The following is a 20,254-nucleotide window of genomic DNA, read 5'->3' on the forward strand; positions in this document are numbered from 1 at the left end:
GTGGGCTAGGATCGTGTGGGCTGGAGAGGCCAGCCTGTCTTTAGGAGGAGCTGACTCAAAGGTATGGATTATCCAACATTTTCATTAGTACCAGTGGGGAGATCTGAATGTGGAATAATTTGCAAATGAAGAAACCAGACGGGGGCAAAATGCATACCCAAGGATCATTAGCATTCAACTTCAGAGCAACTTCTGTGGGAGCATATATGTACTTATTGCAATATCCTGAAAATAATTGCATACATATGTATGTTGGCCCCACCCTCCAGGGGTATCAATAGACTTACCCTAAGTTTTATGTTGAGTTGCAAATTAAGGGAATAGACTTTATTTTAAGAGTGTTGAACACATGGCTGCCATCCAATAACTTCAGTATGGCACCCACCCAAGAAAGTGCTCCAAGGCAGCCTAATCAGGACAGAATTCCTGGCAAAAGTACATTTTGAGACAAGGCCCGCTCTCTTTTTCCAAAGTAGAAAACTCCTTTGATGCGAGGCACAGAGAGCATTTAAGAACATTCTCAGGTGCCTTTTTTTTTTTTTTTATCTGAAAATCAAGCTCAAAGAGCTGGGAAGGAAAATTGCGGGACGCATTTTAACACTTTTCCTGATCCAGTTGGGCAGTGGATGCTGAGTAACAGCCAGCTGATTTCATTTTAGTTCTCATTTTTTCACTTCTGTCAATAGGCACAAGCTCATAAATTATTACAGAAGGTTTTAATTCTGCTCTGTAAACACGAATGGTGCCTAAGATTTAAACTGTATCATAAAGCTGAGTTAATTTCTCTCATAATGGGCTACCCAGCTTTAGTTTTCTACCAATATACTTTTAAAAATGCTGGTTTGGGTTTTGTGTTGGGGTTTCCCTCCCGCTTTGCACAGTCCAGTTCTAGCAAACGGCTATACTCCCGAGTTACGGTTTGTGGCAAAAATGTGATGTGTTGGAGAAGAGATGGGAATGACTCAGTAACTCAGCAGCAGTGTCGCTCGCTTGGCGTGCCCACGAGTGCAGCAGCATAGTGCAAACGGGCTGCAGAGGACAGGTGTCCCAGGCCGTGGGAGCTTCGGTGGCTGCTGCAACCCTGCAGGCTTTTCACTGGGAGGTAACAGAAATCCCAGCGGTGCCTCCAGCTCTCCAACAGTAGGCTCCTGGTCTCCCAGTCCCACCATTAAGATGCAGTCAGCCTGCTGGATGCAGCGTTGGGTCCAGGGAGTAAGGGTGCTGTCTGCCTGGTAGGGTATAATAGGGTGAATATTCTCCTGCTGTTCCAGCCAGCTAGTTGGTTGGGATCCATGGATACTATCCAGCACAGCAGAACCAAGTCGCTGTTTGATGTTACCATTGGTGAGCAGCAAAGCGGGACCCACAGCACTGAGAGCATGCTTGAGAGCATGCTTGAGCTCCTGAGTAAAAGCCGTAAGTGGCACCTCTTCAGACACCACCATAAGAGCTGCTGTGGAGAGATTGCTGGCAGGATTTCCGGCATCCCACTTGCTACTCGAGCTGTGTAACTCACGAGGATGACCTTCCTGCTGAAGACTGCCAAGAATCTTCTCACCCAGCGGGTGAATAACTCTAGTCACAACCTGGGAGAATTTGTGTTTGGTAAATCTCAGTGCTCCCTCTGGGAGTCTGGCAAGTTCTGACTCTCTGACTGCGTGTACTGTTGCAGCTCCAGGTTGGTGGGTTAATGCCTCTACCACTCCAGTTGAGTCTCCCTGTCCATATTCACCTGTCAGGTGCTTTTTTCCATCATCCATACATATGACTGAGTGAAGTCAACCATTCAACACAACGTATGTGCAATCTGACTTGTCAGCCTGCCTATAAACAGCTTGTCCAGACTCAATGTCCATCCAATCCAGGGCAAAGTCAATTTGCCTCTAATGAACTGGGGCATTCTCTTACAACAGCATGGGCCACACCGAGAACAATGCTTGGCTGCTCCTGCATTATCTCAGAGAAATGGGACTTGGAAATAGACCAGAATCTGCAGTCTCAATTAGCCTTGATGGTGAAAATCAGTGGTTCCCCAGTCAGGGCAGCAAGCTGGCCTATGAGTTCTCCTGGATGGGTAAGGAACAGACAGGTGTCCTCCTCCAAGCCTGTCTTCTGTGGGTACATGTGAAGCATCACTGAGACCACAACCATTAGCATCCTGATCTCCTTGCTTTGCTAGCACAGTCCCAGCAGTAATCTGATGCAGCATCACTTTGCCATTCCACAACAAAGGATCATCAAGTTTCATCAAGGTCGAAACATCTTTCTTTGCTGCTTTGACGATGGCATCAATATGTTTGCTATTACACGAATCTTGCACAGCACTATAATGGAGAACTGCTGAAGGAATTTCTGTTGCTGTCACAGTCTTCTTCAATTTTGACTTGCCCACAACAGAACTGCCGGCAGTGTCCTCTGAGCCAAAGTGCACTCTGTCCATGTCCATGTCTGACTTTGCACCACTGGAATTATTAGAAGCCTCTGCAGACCCTGCATAGGGAGGTGAAAAAAGGCTTCTTCTGAGAACATGCTCAGAGTTTTCTGTACCAGAAATCTTCAGCGTATCTATTTCCAGTGCTTCCCAACTTTTTCAAACTTTTATCCAGGATCTTCCTCTGATACATTAGACACTTGTCTTTCTACTGCCTTGCTTGAACTTCCTCCAGATGTTACACTTGCCACAGAGATGAGTGGGATGGCTTGGCTCTGACAATTGAAGAGCTCAGTAGTCAGACCCAGGCAGTTGTGCAAAGCAAGGAATGTTGCTCTCTGCAGCCTCGCCATGGTGATCTGTACCACTCTAACAAGGGTTCCAGGATATTTCTGGAAGACAACTTGAAAGGCACTTGCTGGAAGTCACAACATAATGGACAAAACAGCTGCTCAGGCTGAGACCACTTTATAAGGAGCAGGGTGACCTGTGATAACATCAAGAATGCTGAGATGGCTGGAGATGCTGTCTCCTGCCAGCACCTCCTTAACAACCAGTTCTGTTCCATCACTTTCTTGAATGCAAATTTCCAGCATGCCATCTGGCACAACGTAGATGCTGTGATCCAGCTGCCCGGGATGAAAGATGTATTCACCTTTGTGCAATTGCACAAGAAACATGTGCTTGTACAGTTCCGGGAAAAGAGGTTTCCCAAAGTGGCCAAGGACCCTAACGTTTTAAGCATGTCTAGGAATTCCGATGGCAAACAGGAATTCTTTACGTCAAATTCAGTCAGATCTGTTAGTTTAACATCTCACTCCCTAGACTAATAAACATGTTGGGTTTTTTTTCTTAAAAAAACCCAAACAGCTATTCTAAGCATAAACATTTTCCTCCTATTTTCAGTCCAGACGCTGAATTTTTGCAAATGCATGAGCACATGATTCAAAATAAAAAAGCAGAACACACTAATCACCCATATATATCCATGCTCCAATTAGGAGAGACGAAAAAGTAAATAAATGCAAGTGTCAAGTATCTTATGTTAGTAATCATTTTATCTTTCACTTATAGCATTTCTTAAATAAAGATCTCTTTTTTTAAGACTCTTGTTATCTGACTCTTGTTTTCTTGGATATCATGTTCAGCAAGTAGGAAAATAATACCATTCCAAGAGAGGAATGTAATAAAACTTTTTATTAAAGCTGTATTAAACATGGGCTACTGTCATAGGTGGATTTGGATTCTTACTTTTTGTACAGTTTTTTTAAAAATAAAGTTCAGGCCAAACTTGAGTGTCTTAGCTGCCATATAGAACATTAATTCTGGCCTCCCATATTCCAAGGAAATAACTTCTTTGTGTTTAAAAGATAAAAGGGGCACAGGCAAACCAAACATCACATGAACCTGGCAGACAAAATGACCCAGGACCGTTAAAGAAGTTACGGAAACTGCAGCTTGGGAAATTATTCCCAAAAGGCAACAGCACTTCTAGCCGCCCTTGGGCCTTCCCTGTTTGAAGCCCACCTTGAAAAGGACGCAGAAGTGTGTGCCCCAGCTTTGAAATACTGTGAACGGGCTCCTGCATATGAAAGCAGCAACGGGACGATGCTGTGATGGGCTTGGAGATGACCTCCCGGAGCCCTGGTGGTGGATGATGGGCAGGAGGAACCAGAGACAACAGCCAGCACTGGTCTTCAAAGCTGCTGCGTTTCTGCAGAAGAGAGGCCGGAGCAGAGGTAAATGAGCCCAGCAAGCTGGCAATGAAGGCACCAAAGCAAGCAGGAGCCAGGGAAAGGTACAGAGAGGGAGGCAAGGCTCTGGAGGCAAGCCTGCCGAGGGAAATAGGGAGAACAAAATAGGAAGTCAGTGGTTATATTTCAGAAATGAAAAAAACCCGATCTTATTAAAGCAGTTTTTAAGGCACCAGCTGCTGCTTCACCTGCAGTTAGATGTAGCCACATCTCTGTGGCAACTGGGTACATGTTCTGGGCTTGTGTCCTTTCTTTCCTATGACTCCCACAGGTTTTGGACCCTACTATTATAGATTTGCAGGCTTAAAGATTCCAGCGGTAAAGTTAGAAACCTGTAGCCATTAAAATAATGGGAGATCCCTAGAGAGAGCAAACACGGCTATGTAGAGAATTTATTAGGAGCAGGAAGAGAAGCCTGGATCAGCACTTTACTGGTGGATAAATCAGTGGGTTTGCTAATGATGTTTCGGTTCTCTTGATTGAATTGGATTTGTAAGAGAGAAATGCAGCTGCAGACTGAATTGCTTTATATGACAAGAGAATAATGAGTAGCCAATCCTCAACACCCAGGGTTTCTGTATATATGGGATAATTTAGCTTCCGTTCTTGTTGTTATTATTTTATATGCAAATGAAATTATCAACGCCTTTATATAATCACTTCCTGGCTCACATTTATTCCAGAGTTTTTGCCTGTTGGAGTGCAAGAGAAATCTCCTTCCCTCATTTTTAATCCAGGGTGTAACACTAAATCTTAGTCCTGCTGCAGCCTGTGGGAGTTTTATTATATTATAGATACGACCCTTTCAGAGACATTGGAAGTGAACAGAAAATACTGGAACAGCCTGTGGTTAGGAGAGTGCTATTATTTATTTGGAGATAGGGCCCATTACCGTATGCTATTATCTGCATGTTACATGTGCTGGGTTTTGCATATTTGGCGTTTACTTAACATGCATATCAGGTTCTTTTAACAGTAGCGTTTTGGAGATGATCTGGCCAAGTGCCCTCATCAGCTTCTTGCTAGGTTGTTCTCTGGGGTTCCAGCCAGTAAATCTCTATGTGTTTTAAGCTCTAAATAGGCTACTGCTCCCCCTCCAAAGGATCACGCTGAGCTGAAGCAATGCCCGCTGGAAAAGTAGAAAATGGAATGCCAGCTGGCAAAGAGGGCTGAAAAGAGAGAAAAAGAGATAAAATCATTCTTAAATTGAGAAAGTGCCTTAGCAACTTCCTCGTCTGCTGGGTTGGAATAGATCATGGCTGCCTGGTTGGTCTTTCAAATGGCTGAGCTCCTAAATTACAGTTACGCCTTGCCATTGGAGAGATGGAGTTGACAGAGATGTACTGTCAAGACACGCTATAAATTAAACAGATGGATTGTGAAGTCCAGGCTCTGTATCCAGTAATTGTTCCTCCCACTAGGGGAAAGTCTTACAAAAGCTTCCCCTGGTGCTCAACGGGATCGTGGTGGTTTCATTCCACTGCGACTTTAGAAAGGCTTTGGCCAGTAGTTAGGACAAGTGGGGAAATCTACTGTGGGTGATTGACTGGAGTCTACCCAGAGTGGGGAGAGATGAACTGGCAGTGACATCCTTCCCACCACTTGCACAGCGGTGAAGAAGTCCTGTAGTTTAATTAGGAAAAGAGGAGAGACTGATCTTCCGTCAGCCACCGACAGCTCAGGGACAGCAGTGTGGGAAGCATCTCAGAGCTTTCTGCTTTCAGCATTTATGGTGCCAGAGGCACTGCCTTTTTTTCTGGTCATCTAGATTAGTCCTTCTCATTTGCTCTGCTGGCTGCTGAGTCTCCAGGCAACATTTCATGCCCGACGTGTGGGAGGCGGACAGGAGTGTAGGAGCTGAGAGATGAAAGAGCAGCATCAGGCTGCGGAAAAGCGTGTGGTGGGGTGGAGGGATACAAGCTAGGCAGGAGCCTTTGTGAAAAAGAAGATGAGGGCGCAAGAAGAGAGCATAGATGGACTGAAAATGACTGAGGTAGGAGAAACCCTGGAAACAGCTCAGCTGGATCCTCAGAGATCTAAAGTATGACGGACATCGCCAGAAAAATGCATCACCGTGCATATCTATTTAATTCAAGGTAGCTTCATGGGGATGGCAGTGGGAGAGGCAGTGTAGGCGTTTTTCCTACATTCAATATGCATTCAGATGTTATTTCAAGCCCTGCAAAGTGCGACTGCGACTGCTAAGCTGTTCAACATTTTAAAGGTTGCTCAGTTAAGAAGTACAAAACAAATTCTCAAGTTTTATTTCTGGAAACCGGGAAATGAAAATAATATTGGAAAATCAACAAACCCAACACAATTTTTTTCGACACTTCTTCACAATTATAACTTTGGGCACCCTATTAGAAAAAAAAAATCTGCATTGTACTTGAGATTCTGTTGTATGCTTTCTAGCATTATAGTGGTTTTACATCATTTCACACTTCAAAAGCCCGTCACAAAGAAAGTTAAACTAGCAAACAAAATTTTTCAATTACTGGTTTTTAATACGGTATTTTAAAGTTTCAACAATATAAACTGTTGGTATGTTTTATTCTAGTAGGATGTTGTATCTTCTTGGACTGAAGTGAACAATTCTGTTACGCTGACAGTGACTACCACGCTGCAGGCTATGCCTGGAATGAGAGTTTCCACAATGTAACACAAGCCACTAGTGCTGTTAATTATTATCAATGTATTTACCACAAAAAAGCTCTAGCCACAGCCATACCGTAGAAACAGATTTCGCTTTGCTAGACTTAAATAATGCAAGTAACACTGCTAGACTGAAAGAGCTGTTGAAGGGAAGAGACTACAGTAAGGCAGCTCTTTTTCTCCTTCCAAACAAGATTTACCTGCTGTTGACAGGGAAAGTATAGGACATCTTGCTAGAGCAGCTCTGCATAGTAAAACACGCTTATGAAGGGCAAATAACTGATCTTTTTAAAAGTTCTCAATAGAAGCATTTTTGCACTCTGGAGATACGTGTTTATGCTCTCACACTTGAGCTGTAGATGACCTGAAGAGGGATCTGCTCAACAGAACAACACAGGAGGGAGCACTGAGCACTCATTTTTGCAGTCATTTTCTCCATTTTCTTTGCTGGTAGAGGAGAGCAGGTCTGGAGTAAGGTCTTTCTGTAGCACAATGCAGCTGTTCTTTCTGGTGCGTCCCTGAAATTAATTCATCATCTGACATTTATGAGATCACGGCCTGTTGCCATGGCACCCAGCCACGTCACACGTATCACGCACACGTCATCATTGCTTTCAGAGCAAGAGCAAGAGCAAGCCTTGAAATGGGCAGTTCGGTTTGTGTGTTCTGAGTGCAACGGCCAGCAAAAAAAAAAGATAACATAACGAAGACCACAGGACTGGTATATAATGATAAAAACAGCCACTGTGAGTGCTGGCCAGCTGCAGGGCTTCTCGGAGGAGGTACCAAGGAAGGACTCTGTGTGTGCCCCTAGAACACCCAGGGTGGTGACACCAAAACAGGACCACAAACCATCCGTGGCACTGCTGGCACACAGCTCTGTGGCAGAGCAGTACAAATGGAAATGTCATCTTATGCTCAGGAAGACTCAATATAACAACTGTGTTCTTGGCTGTAGCGCAGGATGATCTGGCATTACTGGAAATCCTTAATTCAACAACAGATAGACAGAAAACTGTGAGGAAGTCATGAATATTACTAACTTCCCCGATGTAATAATTATGTAATGCCTGTTATTTTTTTGCTTTTGGTTTACAGTCCATTTCAGATTTATATTCTGCAGCCATGCAAGGATTATTCTGCTTGGAGCAACTCATCAAACTTTTGTGTTTCGAGTGCATTGCAGCATAACTGGCTGAAGTTTTAGCTCAACCTCACCACTTTGCATGAAAGGAGGACAGTGGGATGGGAGCCTTCAGTTATTACTCAACCATTTCATGGAATATGCTACAGACCAGAAGTGTGGCCTTTGATGAATTATTTCTTAAGTAAAAACATACTTCAAGCGTTTACTTCTGTCACAACTGCAACTCCTTTCCTTCTGTCCAGGGGGAGGATATTACAAAACCCCAGGATACTCTGCATTTACGTTTTTGCAGCTCTCTGACAAAGGACAACTTAAACTTGTGGCAGTCTTGATATTTTATTATGCTTCACAAGCAAGAAGCATGCCATGCAGCCTTAACTAGCAGAAGTGGGGGTGACAGGAAATGGAATTTGCTTTTAAGTGGAGACTAATTAGTTTCTGAAATGTAGCAGACAATGTGGTTGCCGGAGGTAGCAAAAACTAGACATGATGACCCAGGAGATCTTTTCCTGTCCAGTGCAAAGGATGGGAATAAGACTTAGCTATGTGAGAATCAAAATTAATGAAATACAAGGCACAGACTTTTTCTTGCATGTCTAGACCAAAAGAGCTGACTGAATCTTGGGCCTCCAACTCCTGCTACAGTTCATAACAGAGCAAAGGGCATGAACCTGAATAGTGCAGTATCTGCAAACCTGCATGCTCAAGACACTACCTTTTACACAGAAAGTAGCAATGAAAAAAAAATCATTAGGAATCTTGGGATAAACCTTTCCGTAGGTTTGCCCAAAACAAGCATTAATTTCTGTGTTCAGCAAGGAAAATAAACACGTGCTTTTCTAGATGTTTCGTAATAGAGAAAGCTGGCTAGTATGCCTGATGAAAGAAACGCCAAGGGATTGTTTTTATACCAAAGCAGGAAAAATTCTTGAAGGCTCCATGTACTATGAAAATGTGCTCATACGTTCTCTTCTAATGGTGGCAACATTGCCTTACGAATGCTTACGCCTGTGGAGTTTGCTACCTCTAGGCCTGCTCGTCCAAGCACAAGCAAGTGCTTCCCTTAATCCTTTTCACAACAAACAAACTGGCTTACATGGAACAGCTTAGCAGTAGGGCTCTTCCAGCTCGACTCCTTCTGACTTACATCGAGGGAGTGACCACACAATCAAGAGCTGCTGGCAGACCTCGATGGAAGTAAACTTTGGCACAGTTGCGCCACAGGGGTGATTTCCGTACCTAGGAAAAAGTAGATGCGTGGGATAGCCAAAAGCTGAACCTCAGGACTGATATTTCAATCCTTATCTTTAATATAAGCATAGAAGGATTCTAAAAATCACTATAAACAGATCAACAGTCTAGTTAGCTTCCTATCTTCCTATGCCATCACCCAATGGCAGCTGTCTAGAGGACAGTATAAGAAAATTCCATGAGTAAAGCAATATTTTGTTACCCATTCCCAGCTTCCAGTAAGGTGCAGCTTAGGGACATCCCAAGACAGGGGTATAACTTAATTTTTAACAGCCACTGATAGACTTTTGCCTCACATGTTTATTGAACCCAGATTTTGGGGGTTTAAAACAAAGTCTAAAAATTAAGGAGGACCACTTTGAACTTCGTTTGGAAAAAATCCCAATCCTTTCCACTTTTGTCATCCCTTCCTCCAAAGGTATTTCTTTAGGACAGCTGTAAACAACAGTCACAGGGATAGCAGTTTTGTGTATTTTGGGTTTTCAAAAGCCTTTGTAGGCAAAAGATCTCAGTGTAGTTTAGCGAACCAGCAGTGGTATTGGCATCATTACGCTGAAAAGTATTTTCTTTTCAAAAAATACGTATGTTCTCACTTACTCTGTGTGCTTGCTTTCTTAGAAGAAAATGAGTCATGATTAAAGGGGAAAAAATCCTTCTGTGACTCTGTAATTAATGGAATCCATGCAGAGAGAATCTCGATTACACACTCAAGGCTCAAGACGAGCAAGTCTTTCTCCACTTTTGGTCAAGCAAGACTTCTGTGCTGCTCCTGCCCCGCAGAAATTAATAGTTGAGGCTGATGCATGTGCGCTCACCTACGTCAGAGAAAGGACTTGAGTCCAAGCAATTCTTCCACTACGATAGCCAGGTCTCCAAGAGAATACCTGGATAGCAATATCACAGTCTATCACCTACCCACCCAGAGCTCCACTGCATATGTCTCTGAGTACCAGCTCAGCAATTCCAGCTATGTAAGAATATATGAAGGGATGTGAGGCTTGAACTTCACAGTCCGGCTATAGCCACCCTTCAGGAGCAGCTGAGACTCCCTCACAGGCTGCTATTCTACCTAGGAGAAAGCCCGTAAGAATTTCTTTCCTTTGGACTATCCAGGCAGGATCACAGGAGACAACAGAGCAGGTTAGACAGGGTAGACGGTTGATGAATTAGCACACAAACACGAAAACAGAATTTTCTCACAGCATGAATGTATTATTTATCAAGTAGTATATTCCCCAGTAACTTATGCTTTTAAGAAACCAGAAGGAAAACAGGGTTCTGGATACTTCCTTTTGACAGACTGTATTTCACATTTTGGGCAATAATCTTGGCCCCACTGTAATTCTTTCAGCCAAAATATTCAGACCAGCATGCCAAAAAAATCATACTTAAAAATCCAAATTTAAGCAGCTGAATCAAAGTGTCTTACTTTTCTCAATTTCTATTCAAAGAGTTGGACTCCTGTTAATGCAACAAGAGATGAAGATACCAATATTTGAAATGTATTTCATATAACGAATGAGTAAGAAGCTTTTGCAAAGAGAAAAAGACATGAACGAACAAATCCATTTGGATTATATATGTGTTTATCCTTCACAAAGCCTGTTACGGATTTTAGGTTGCTTTTTATTAAAGCTTCTTCTAAGTACGAGATGCTTGCAGCTAGCCATTATACACGACTACCATCAAAAACAATGAATACTTACTAATAAGGTCAACTAAAAGAAAAGTTATGCTCATCAAAATTGTTTAATCTCTTCTCAGTTTGCCTATATACACAGGCATACTAAACTGTCATCTGCTTTATGGGGAAATAATTCTAAAAGGATGAGTGTTCTTGACAATGTCACCAATGCATAAGAGTAAGCAGTTTTTCTTTCAGCAGGAAACAGGGAGGTCATTGCTTCATATGTATGTTAAATTTGTACTGTACCAGTTCTGAAAGTTTTTAAAATTTCTTTTAAGAATGCTTTCAATAGAAAAGATCATTTTTCTCCAATCTTCAAACTGTCTTCAACCAATCACAAACTCTTCTTCTGAACATGAGGCTGATTTGCATATTTGCACATAGCAAATGAGGAAACCAGTTCCTGAAATTAAGACATGTTTGTATGACAACTTGTACTTGCAGCTTCAGGGTGTAATTCCTTCTACTGGAGCTTGGAAAAGCTCAGGAGAAACAGCACCACCAGGAAGTGAAGAATTCCCTTTGGGCAGAACTGTATACGCAGCTGCCGTAACTGAAAGCAAAGGTGCAACGTTCTGGACAAAGAATAATCAAGTCTGCAGCATCATAGTTGCATTCCAATCAAGAGGCTGGCATAACATTGTATTTGGTGGTGGGGGGAAGTCTACATGGTCCCATGATTGAGGATTGCAGCATAATACGTATGTGCAAGAAAGGTGAAAGTTACAGATATTTTGACTGAAGAGCCATTTTTGAGTTGCGGTCGCATTGCTTCTGTGATTACATGTTTTTATGTGAGATATTTCTTAGAAAGTAAAATGAAAAGTAAAAGAAGTGTCAATCTCCAAGTTCTACTGAACTACCAGCAAAATGGGACATCTGGCCAATTACCAGCAACAGCCCAACCCCTGAAATTCAGGAGCAGTATAGAGATTATTTGGCAGCAACTCCTAAGTGTGCAGTAGTGCATTCCTCCCTTTCAGGCCTTAGTACACAGTTCCTGGGGAACATTTCACCCAGTTCTCTCTACTTCCAACCTCATGAAGCACATTAAACCCTCCTAGAAATAGTTAAAAGAACCAAAGGCAAGGAAATTTCTTTTATGTTCTATCTGAAGTAGGAAAGGAACTGAATGTTTGTCTTGTATGAGTCTTTACAAATACTTTTGGAGATCAGAATTTCTACTTCTGCTAGAAGAACCAGTTGGATGCAGAAACAACCACAGCAAAAACTGGGAATTGGGTTGAAAAGTAAGAACAGCCCCGTCCTACCCTTTCTTTATTCTGTACTGAACTGCACAGGGGAGACACCACCACCACACTGGAACCATTTCAAATAGGAACAGAGGGATCTATGCACGTTAATCTGGGACAGGGTTTTCCCCCAGCAGGTGTGCCAGCCCTCCCATTCATTTCGTACCATACCCTGCGTGTGTGGTATTGACTGGCATTCATGTGAAAGTCCTGTCAACACTCTTCATGCTTCTCAATATGTTAAAACTGTCCTTGCTCTAAGTTCAACGTTCCTTAAATGATATAGTAGCTAAAAGAAAGCTTTAGCATCTGAGAACTGGAATGCTGAAGTATGGAAGTTTGTTTATAAAAAAATAAAAATAAATTACAAGGTGTTATAAAGAGAATTTATTTTGTTAACAAAAGGAAACCCAAACAAAACACTGAATTTCTGACAAAACCTGCCAAAAACAAGAGTGAAGACAAATGCAGGACTGCTCATAACCCTTTTCCCTCTCCTGTCTCACACAAATTTTTCAGATTAATCACACCAGTAATAAGTCTTGGAGACTGGGGCCTTTTACTTTCAGTTTTCAATTTAACTCCATCTCATCACACCTAAAGTGAAGGAGATGGAGCTGAAATTAAAATGCTGCTTTGAAAAAAACATAGTTACTACTAGCAAAAGCAAAGATGTTCCAAACTGCACCGCAGACTTGCTTTGGTGCAGCTGGCTGCTGCAGAGGGCATAGCAACAAAGCTATAGTATTACAAACTGCGCATGCTACAGAGGTACATTAGACACAATAGACATGAACTGAAGTTAGAATTTTATTTGTGACCTTCCTCTGTTGCTAAAAAAGCACATGAATGTTTGTCACAAAATGGCATAGGGTTCCTTTGCCCTGGCACGGAAATGCTGCTTAATCCAAACTACAGCCCTTCAGCACACAATGATACGTAGCACAAAGTCCTTGGAAGTGTTCAGGGTACCATTTTCTAAGGAGTCACCAGTATTAAGAGGCCAATTCTGCCTGTCTTACGCAGACCACTTGTGTGCCTCACGCTACCTGCTCAGCTGTTAGTGGGGCAAGAACAACTGACCAATAGTAAAGAGTGATGGAAGTGGAGCCAAACAGCCCCTGCAGATGGATGAGTACACACAGAGGCACATCTAACTTGCCCGTGTTTAAGCTTTGTGCATGTAATACGCAAGTGGGCATTGGAAAGCTGCACCTAAAATAAACACAGGCCTCAGGGCTATGCGGCTTCCACACATCCATATACGGCACACAGACACACCCTTTGTCTGTCAGACTAATAACGTCTTTTTTAAAGCTTCAAACCAATTAAATGCTTTTTAGTAGAATAGCAAAAATCACTGTAGGCATTGGCCCCAAGACTGCTTTGTTCTCTTAAGTTTCTCTTCTGCTAAACTGATCTATAACAGACAGGGCCACATCAGGTTTCTTCCCCACTCCCCTCACCCCCTTCATTAAAGCATTTTTCTATGTAATTTTGCTTTAGAGTCGAACTGCTGCCAAAGAAGTATCAGTCTGGAAGAAAAACTTCCTGCTTTATTACAAACATTTGAAATAGAATTCAAATGGCTGGGCTACAGTAATTTGATATGTTGTATCTTGGCCAGTGGGCTCCCAGTTCTCAAAAAAAATAATCAAAGATTAGCAGACATAACACTTCGAGCTGTGCTGTGTTAAACAGGATCCAAATGCTACTATGTTAAATAAGACTGAAAAATGGGACTACTCAATTTCCTAAATGGGAAGGGCAGACGGTTCGTATAGTCTTTTTCTTTTTGACATTACTTTGTCTTCCCAGTTCACTGAGTACAGACATTGTTATGTTGCTTGCAAGCATGGCTCAAGGCAGGAAGGTATAAAATGAGTGAAAAAGGTTTGATATTTCTGTCCCTCCTCCTACTACTTGACAACAGTATGTAGGTAGACTGGACGGTGACCATCGCTGACAGTGTAAAAGGAACACAGGGCAAAGAAACATGCTGCCCTTGCTGGCCTCAGCCCCAAAGCCCAACCAAAGCCAACATTTGCAGTTTGTTCTTTCAGCAGCACAACCTGACTGAGGCACCTGTCCCTACAGCTCAGTGCCAGGTCAGAGCGCAGTCCAGGTACTCACAGCTTAAGGGGAATAATGGGCCAGTATTTGGGCTGCTTTTTGTCACAGTTTCTATCAAAGATAAGCTGCATGGCAGCCTCCATTGCCTGGATTTTGGCAGCTTCAGCACCATACAGTTTCTTCATTTCTGCCATGCGCCTCTCCCCAGGTCTTTCTGCAGGCGGCTCCACAGAACGCCCCCTCCTTTTGTGAAGGTCTTGATCAGCCTCCACGTACTGGTGCTCAGCTTCCAGTTGCTGCTGTCTCCCTAGACAAATAAACCACAAGAGATGTAAATTACAGAGCCATCAACCAATCATGTTTTATTTTAACTTTTTAAATATTACATATTCAAATTTGCACTGGGTCTAGCCAGCCGCCATCCACATATTCTAGGTACAGCCAGCTTCTGCAACTTACAAAACAAATCACATATTATTTATCCTGCTGTGCTCATTATGCATAATGACAAATTCCTACTGAACAGCGCAATAAAGCCAGGCTGGAAGAAGTGGGGACAAGGGAAGACAACCCTGGAATTGAATCCTAAAACTGTAGAAAACGTCTGTATTTGTAAAAACAAGTAAAAATCAGCATTACTTCATTTCTCCCCAACATACACATGCTCTGAAAAGGAAAAAAAAAACAAAACCACAAAACCAACGAAAAACCCAACTCCCCCCTCCACCACCATCCCCCCACCAAAACCAAACACCAAGGAGGAGAGTTGTTTCCAAAGTAATGACTTAGCGGCTGCGATAAGGAAACAATGCACTGGACAATGCAACTTTAGATGAACCATAGCCAAGAGAAAATGTAATCAGTTACTACTCAATGAAAATGAACACATGGGTCATGTAAGCGTCTGTTGGCCATGAAGTGCATCCAATGAAACACAGCTGTAAGCATTGCGTTTAGATAAACTAGACAACCCCATCCATTTCTCAAGACTTACAAAGTTCAAAACTGACAGTCTTACTGCTATTGCTTTGAAGACAAACCAAAACAGTACCCAACATAAATCCCTGCACCACATCTTTTAAACAGGATTTAAAACAGTTCAGAGGGGTGAAACATTTGGACCAATTTGTCATCAAAAATCCTCTTTGGTAAGCCTAATTGGGAAGCAAGAACTTGATTTTGCATGCCCAAACATACTTCCGCTTCCTGGGTGCCCCTCTGATGGATAATAATGCTCTATGCAGTTAAAACAGTAAAGTGCTATACAGGACTCCCCTCTTATGGGGATATTTCTAGAGGACGAAGAAATCGTCTGGCAGTTGTTGAGCTCCTTCACCTACCAATAACAAATGACAGTTCTCAAAACCACATCACAGAAACAGTTCACTACTAATAAGGGCGTTTTTTATTTTTGTTTTAAAGCATCAAAAGGGACAGAGTGTCCACAGGTCAGGATGCATTAGTCACATACAGGACATGCTTCCCAGTGTTTGGTGCAATGTACCTCTTCCCTCCTTCCCCTAAAACAGAGATTTAGCTTCCACAAAACACATGACATCTGCAAACCCTAACCCCAAATTAAGTATCCTGACATATCTGTGTCAAACATCTGCAGCTTATTTTTACACTGGAAAGTAACTGTACAGAGCAGCCAACTGACTGTCTGTCAGCCTTACTAAATGAATTATCCCCTGTACCTCATTCACAGAAAACAGATATTTTAAACACTATAATCAGAAACTTCAATTCTGGTGTCTGTTTGCCAGAGACACAGAAGGTTTTTGTTCTGTCATTTCAAACACCATCCACAGTTTTGTGTTGATAGTTGAAGGGTGGGAGTGCTTGATGGGCTATTAGCAATCTATTCCAGAGAGCCATTTCACTTTCTGTAATTTTGCTTTAAGGGCACACCCCTGAAGTGGGCTGCACTGCCAGAATTCATGAGGAAACATATATTAGAGTCCATATGTGTTTTTGGAAGAGTCAGATTTATTTGGTGTGAGGCCATTTTAACCAGAAGGTCTGAATTAAAAGAACTAACACTGCCTAGTGGGCCCAGCAGTATGACAGGCTATAGCACCCAGGCTGCGACTGCACTTGCATCCCATGGAAACAAACTTCTTGGGATACCAGACTGCCCAGAACTAGGTAACATGCTTTTAAGCATGAACTTGATGCAAATTACACTGAATAGTGTTAGTCAGCAAACAAAAATCTATGCTGGAAAAACAACATCTCCCACTGGAGGTTACACAGCAAAATTCTGGCAAGGCAATTAATCAAATATGTATTTGTTGACTACCTTGGGCCACAAAGACAATTCCTGGTACTTCTGTATTGCCCATGGAAATTTTTTATTCATTACTTCTGTAGCTGCATGCTAAAGACAGCTGCTTCCCTGCTTGCTTGCTGTAGAATGTTCTCTGGTCGCTCATTGCACACAATAACACTTAAGAAAAATTAATTTCTCTGGAGATAGATAATGAATTCTTCTGTTTGGAAATTAAGTAGGTCTCTAGCAGAAGCTTTTTGATGGATGAGTAGATTACAGTTTAGTGTGCATCAATCTCCATTTTGTAGCACAGAGTAGTTCATAAACCTGCAGATCCTAATGTTAGCAATCAAAGTAATAATAACAATTTAAATTCCATTCTCAAAATTACCTAACGAACGTCTGGAATACATATTTTACTTTACACTAATCAGATATATTGCCCTTAACTTTCCAACCTGACTGGTACTATTGCATAGCTACTGGTTAAAAAATTCCCACAGCAAATCACAGAGTCTCAGACACATAAATCAGTTCTACAGAGTCCAGCAGAGGCTGGGGGCAGAAATCTGTTACAGGGACCCACAGCTTTTTGTACCAAAGGTTGAATTTGAGCACAGAACATGGCAGCTGTGCTGGTAATACCACTATAGCTGCGTAGAATATGTTGCAGTTTCAAATCAGTTATTTGTGGAGAGATACTACCATGACAAACTCTGTCAGTGATGGCACTATTTGCTGTCATGGAAAATCAAGGAAAGAGAACCCATGGAAATACATGGGTAGGTAAACTACTGAAAAGCAGTGTTTCCAGCTAAACATAGAGATAAGAAATAGATGACAGCAGAAAGTTTTGTCCTGTTGAGATGCACGCTAAACTTTCTTTTGTGAGGCTGGGATAGTACTACTTACTGTTCTTATTTCCAGCAGTCTGAGTTCTTTCCATTACCTCAAAATTTGCTTTAAAAAGATAGAAAGCAGTGCAACTTGAGCTAAATGTGCAACTACGTCTTCATCAAAAAGATGACAACAAGCATCTGACAATGGAAAAAACAAAAAAAGAAAAAATTATAAACTTTCTATAGCCCTAAACCTGCAGGGTCAGAGAAATCCTCATAAGTAAGCACCCAATATTCAGCCATAAATTAGGCAGCAAGGTTTATAAAAACACTAATTCTCAGCCTGCAGTAATGAAGTTCCTCAGCTCATTCTCAAATCAGAGTTTCACACTCTGAATTCGCAAGTCATTGTGCTGCCAACTTATAAATATAAAACAAATAATTTTTACACAATTCTAAGTAGTTCCTCCTTCCACTTCACACAGACTAAAATAAATGTGCTTTCTTTTACAGCACTCAGCTTCAACTACTGGCAAGCTTCCCCCAGTCATGGAACAGTATTTTGCAAATATTCACAAGGTGGGCAGGCAGCTGCAGTAGTGGTTAGCTCCTGCACAAAGGAAAAGCATTGCTGACATTTTCCTAATTGGTCAGTTCCATTTTTTCCCAAAGATGCTCTTCCTCCCTTGAAGCTCTTTTCAGAATTACCTTATTCCTACCAAGTCCAGTTCTGCTGGGAAGTCATCATTACCTGGCCAGAAACAGTCGAGACACCTTTTTCCAAACACAGAAAATAGCCTTTTTTCTTCATCTTTTAGGAATACTGAGATCTCTGCCTAACTCATACCGCATCCTGAGACATCATCAGTGATTCCAGCCCTTTTGAAAGAAAGTTTTGGGTTGCTGTTCCCCTCCCCCTTTTCCATTTCCCCCACCTTTTATGGATGACTTTTCAGCTAGTATACCCCAGATTAAAAGAAAAGTGAACAAATACAACTACCCGCACCCTCAGGGACTGCCAAAAGCAGGACAAACAGTAACTAGTACCTTAGCTATTCACTGCATTTGGGGCTTCATACGCACACAAACGCCCTCTTACATACTTTCAGCAAAACTATGACCTAAGCCCTTCAAGATGTAAGCTATTTTCCCCATAGGCCCTTAAAAACTCAGATGTCTTGTTTCTTTTACTTTATAAAAAGGAGAACGTCATATACTTTCCGTAGGTTTGATCTACTTTTCTCTTCTTTCTCTGTAATATCCTTTCAGAAGCTTAAGTAGTAATAAAAAAAAAAAAAGTTCCTCTCTGGAATTCATCCTTTTTCTTATTAAAAGGAAAAAAAAAACAAAACAAGGAAAAAAACAACCTCAAAACCAAAACCCAAATAAATTCCCTTATTTGGAGAGAAGCCTCCATGGAGAGACTTTTCAACATTAAAAGAAGATAAAAGTAAGGAGGGTAATTGTGTTGGATTTTTAACGAAAGATTCAAACCCAGCATTATGTGGTTTCTTGTCCCATTTTTAGCTCTTAATATTTATACTTCCAACCCTTATCTCATTGTAGCCAGTGATCATATGTTTCATATGCAGCGAACATATGACGATGTTTCTTATACATAGTTCTCCACCGTTCTCTAGGTGCACAGGCTCTGCAGTCTGCCATGTTCCTGGGCTCTGCCCCACATAATGGTAGATACAGCAAGAGACCAAGGGCTTGCTCCCCATAAGTTTCAAGTGGCCTTTACGAACTTTCAGTTTCTTGCTTAGTTTGCACATTATTCTTCAAGGAAATATTACGCTTTCCCTAGCCTTGATCTGTTTTTTCTTTTCCATGATTTCTGACTGACCTATACCCCTGTTCACATATTTGCCTGCTGATTTCAAATGATGAATGATTTTCTGTTACTGCTGCATGTGCACTTTCTGAGATTTCTCATCTTGTCTTAAATGCTACCTGAGCTAAACTTGAGCAGCCCACACTAACAGAGTTAAAAACACTACCCATTTCTACTGATTAAAAACTCCTAGTTCTCTCTTTGAATGCCACTTCCCACAAACCTATCTGCTGTGTTAAATATTCTGCCCACACAGGCTTCTCAATGCAAAATGCCAGCTTCTTCATCTCCCTAGAAAAGCTAAGTACCTTTGCCATAAACTTATGTATGAATTTTTCTGAAGTGATAGCATCAGACCATTTTATTGGTTTCATGCACCATACTTGCATGAAACAGGCATACAATGGGGAAAACCAAAATCTTTGCCCAAAGGAATTCCAACAAAGTAAGGATTTAAATCTGAGGATTTGTAAACAGGATATTCAAGGAGTTTAATTTCTACAGAGCTCTGTATTTGCAGAGAGCTGACATCTCAAGCATTACTCTTTGTCAAGTGCAAAGCTCTGCAGGACAAGAGTTTCCATCAGTGGGATCCTGTGAGATACAAACAATTGTGATTTACCCCTACATCTGTGAAGATAAAGTATTCTGGGTTGCCGAAAACAGCACAGAATTGTTTGCTGGTGGGTTACTTTGGAACACTAAGCAACGTACAGAAATTGTGGAAACGTACTGTAAGAAGAGAGCGATGATTTTGTAGCAAAATGAACAGCTTCAGTCTAGCTGCAAGTTGGTTTAGGGAAAACAGACTTTTATTTAAATTTCTACTTAACTTCAAAACCTTGTGCTTGCAAAAACTGCAACAAAAGGATTACAGATGACATAATGTAACTTCTCCCCTCCCATTTTTAACTGCAGAAGTTTGATCTTCAAAGAAGTGGAGACAGCTAGGCCATATCTTACCACAGCAGCAGTCTAACCTATGCAAAAAACCCAAATGCAGTAGCTGGCTTGAAAACACTAATTTGGAGTAAAAGTGTCTTTTTGGGGGGTAA

The 20,254-nt window shown here is 41.8% G+C and overlaps 1 protein-coding gene and 1 pseudogene across 3 annotated transcripts in view; both read right to left on the bottom strand.

Annotated features, from left to right (window-relative positions):
• Positions 1-962: 962 nt before the first annotated feature.
• LOC134513658 (patatin-like phospholipase domain-containing protein 7) lies at positions 963-5,096 on the bottom strand (annotated as a pseudogene).
• Positions 5,097-6,554: 1,458 nt separating this feature from the next.
• The window catches only part of GEMIN8 (gem nuclear organelle associated protein 8), a 33,739-nt gene continuing 20,039 nt past the window's right edge, over positions 6,555-20,254 (bottom strand). For 2 of the 3 annotated variants that reach the window (XM_063342051.1, XM_063342060.1), the window contains exon 5: positions 12,531-14,558. In XM_063342051.1, coding sequence (XP_063198121.1) covers positions 14,308-14,558 — 251 coding nt within the window. In that variant the 3' untranslated portion in view covers positions 12,531-14,307. Of the gene's footprint in view, positions 7,359-12,530; positions 14,559-20,254 lie in introns of those variants that run through there. The other variant, XM_063342067.1, reaches the window with a different exon arrangement.

The sequence above is a fragment of the Chroicocephalus ridibundus genome, chromosome 1 (assembly GCF_963924245.1).
Source record: "Chroicocephalus ridibundus chromosome 1, bChrRid1.1, whole genome shotgun sequence".
In the NCBI taxonomy this organism is placed as follows: Eukaryota; Metazoa; Chordata; class Aves; order Charadriiformes; family Laridae; genus Chroicocephalus; species Chroicocephalus ridibundus.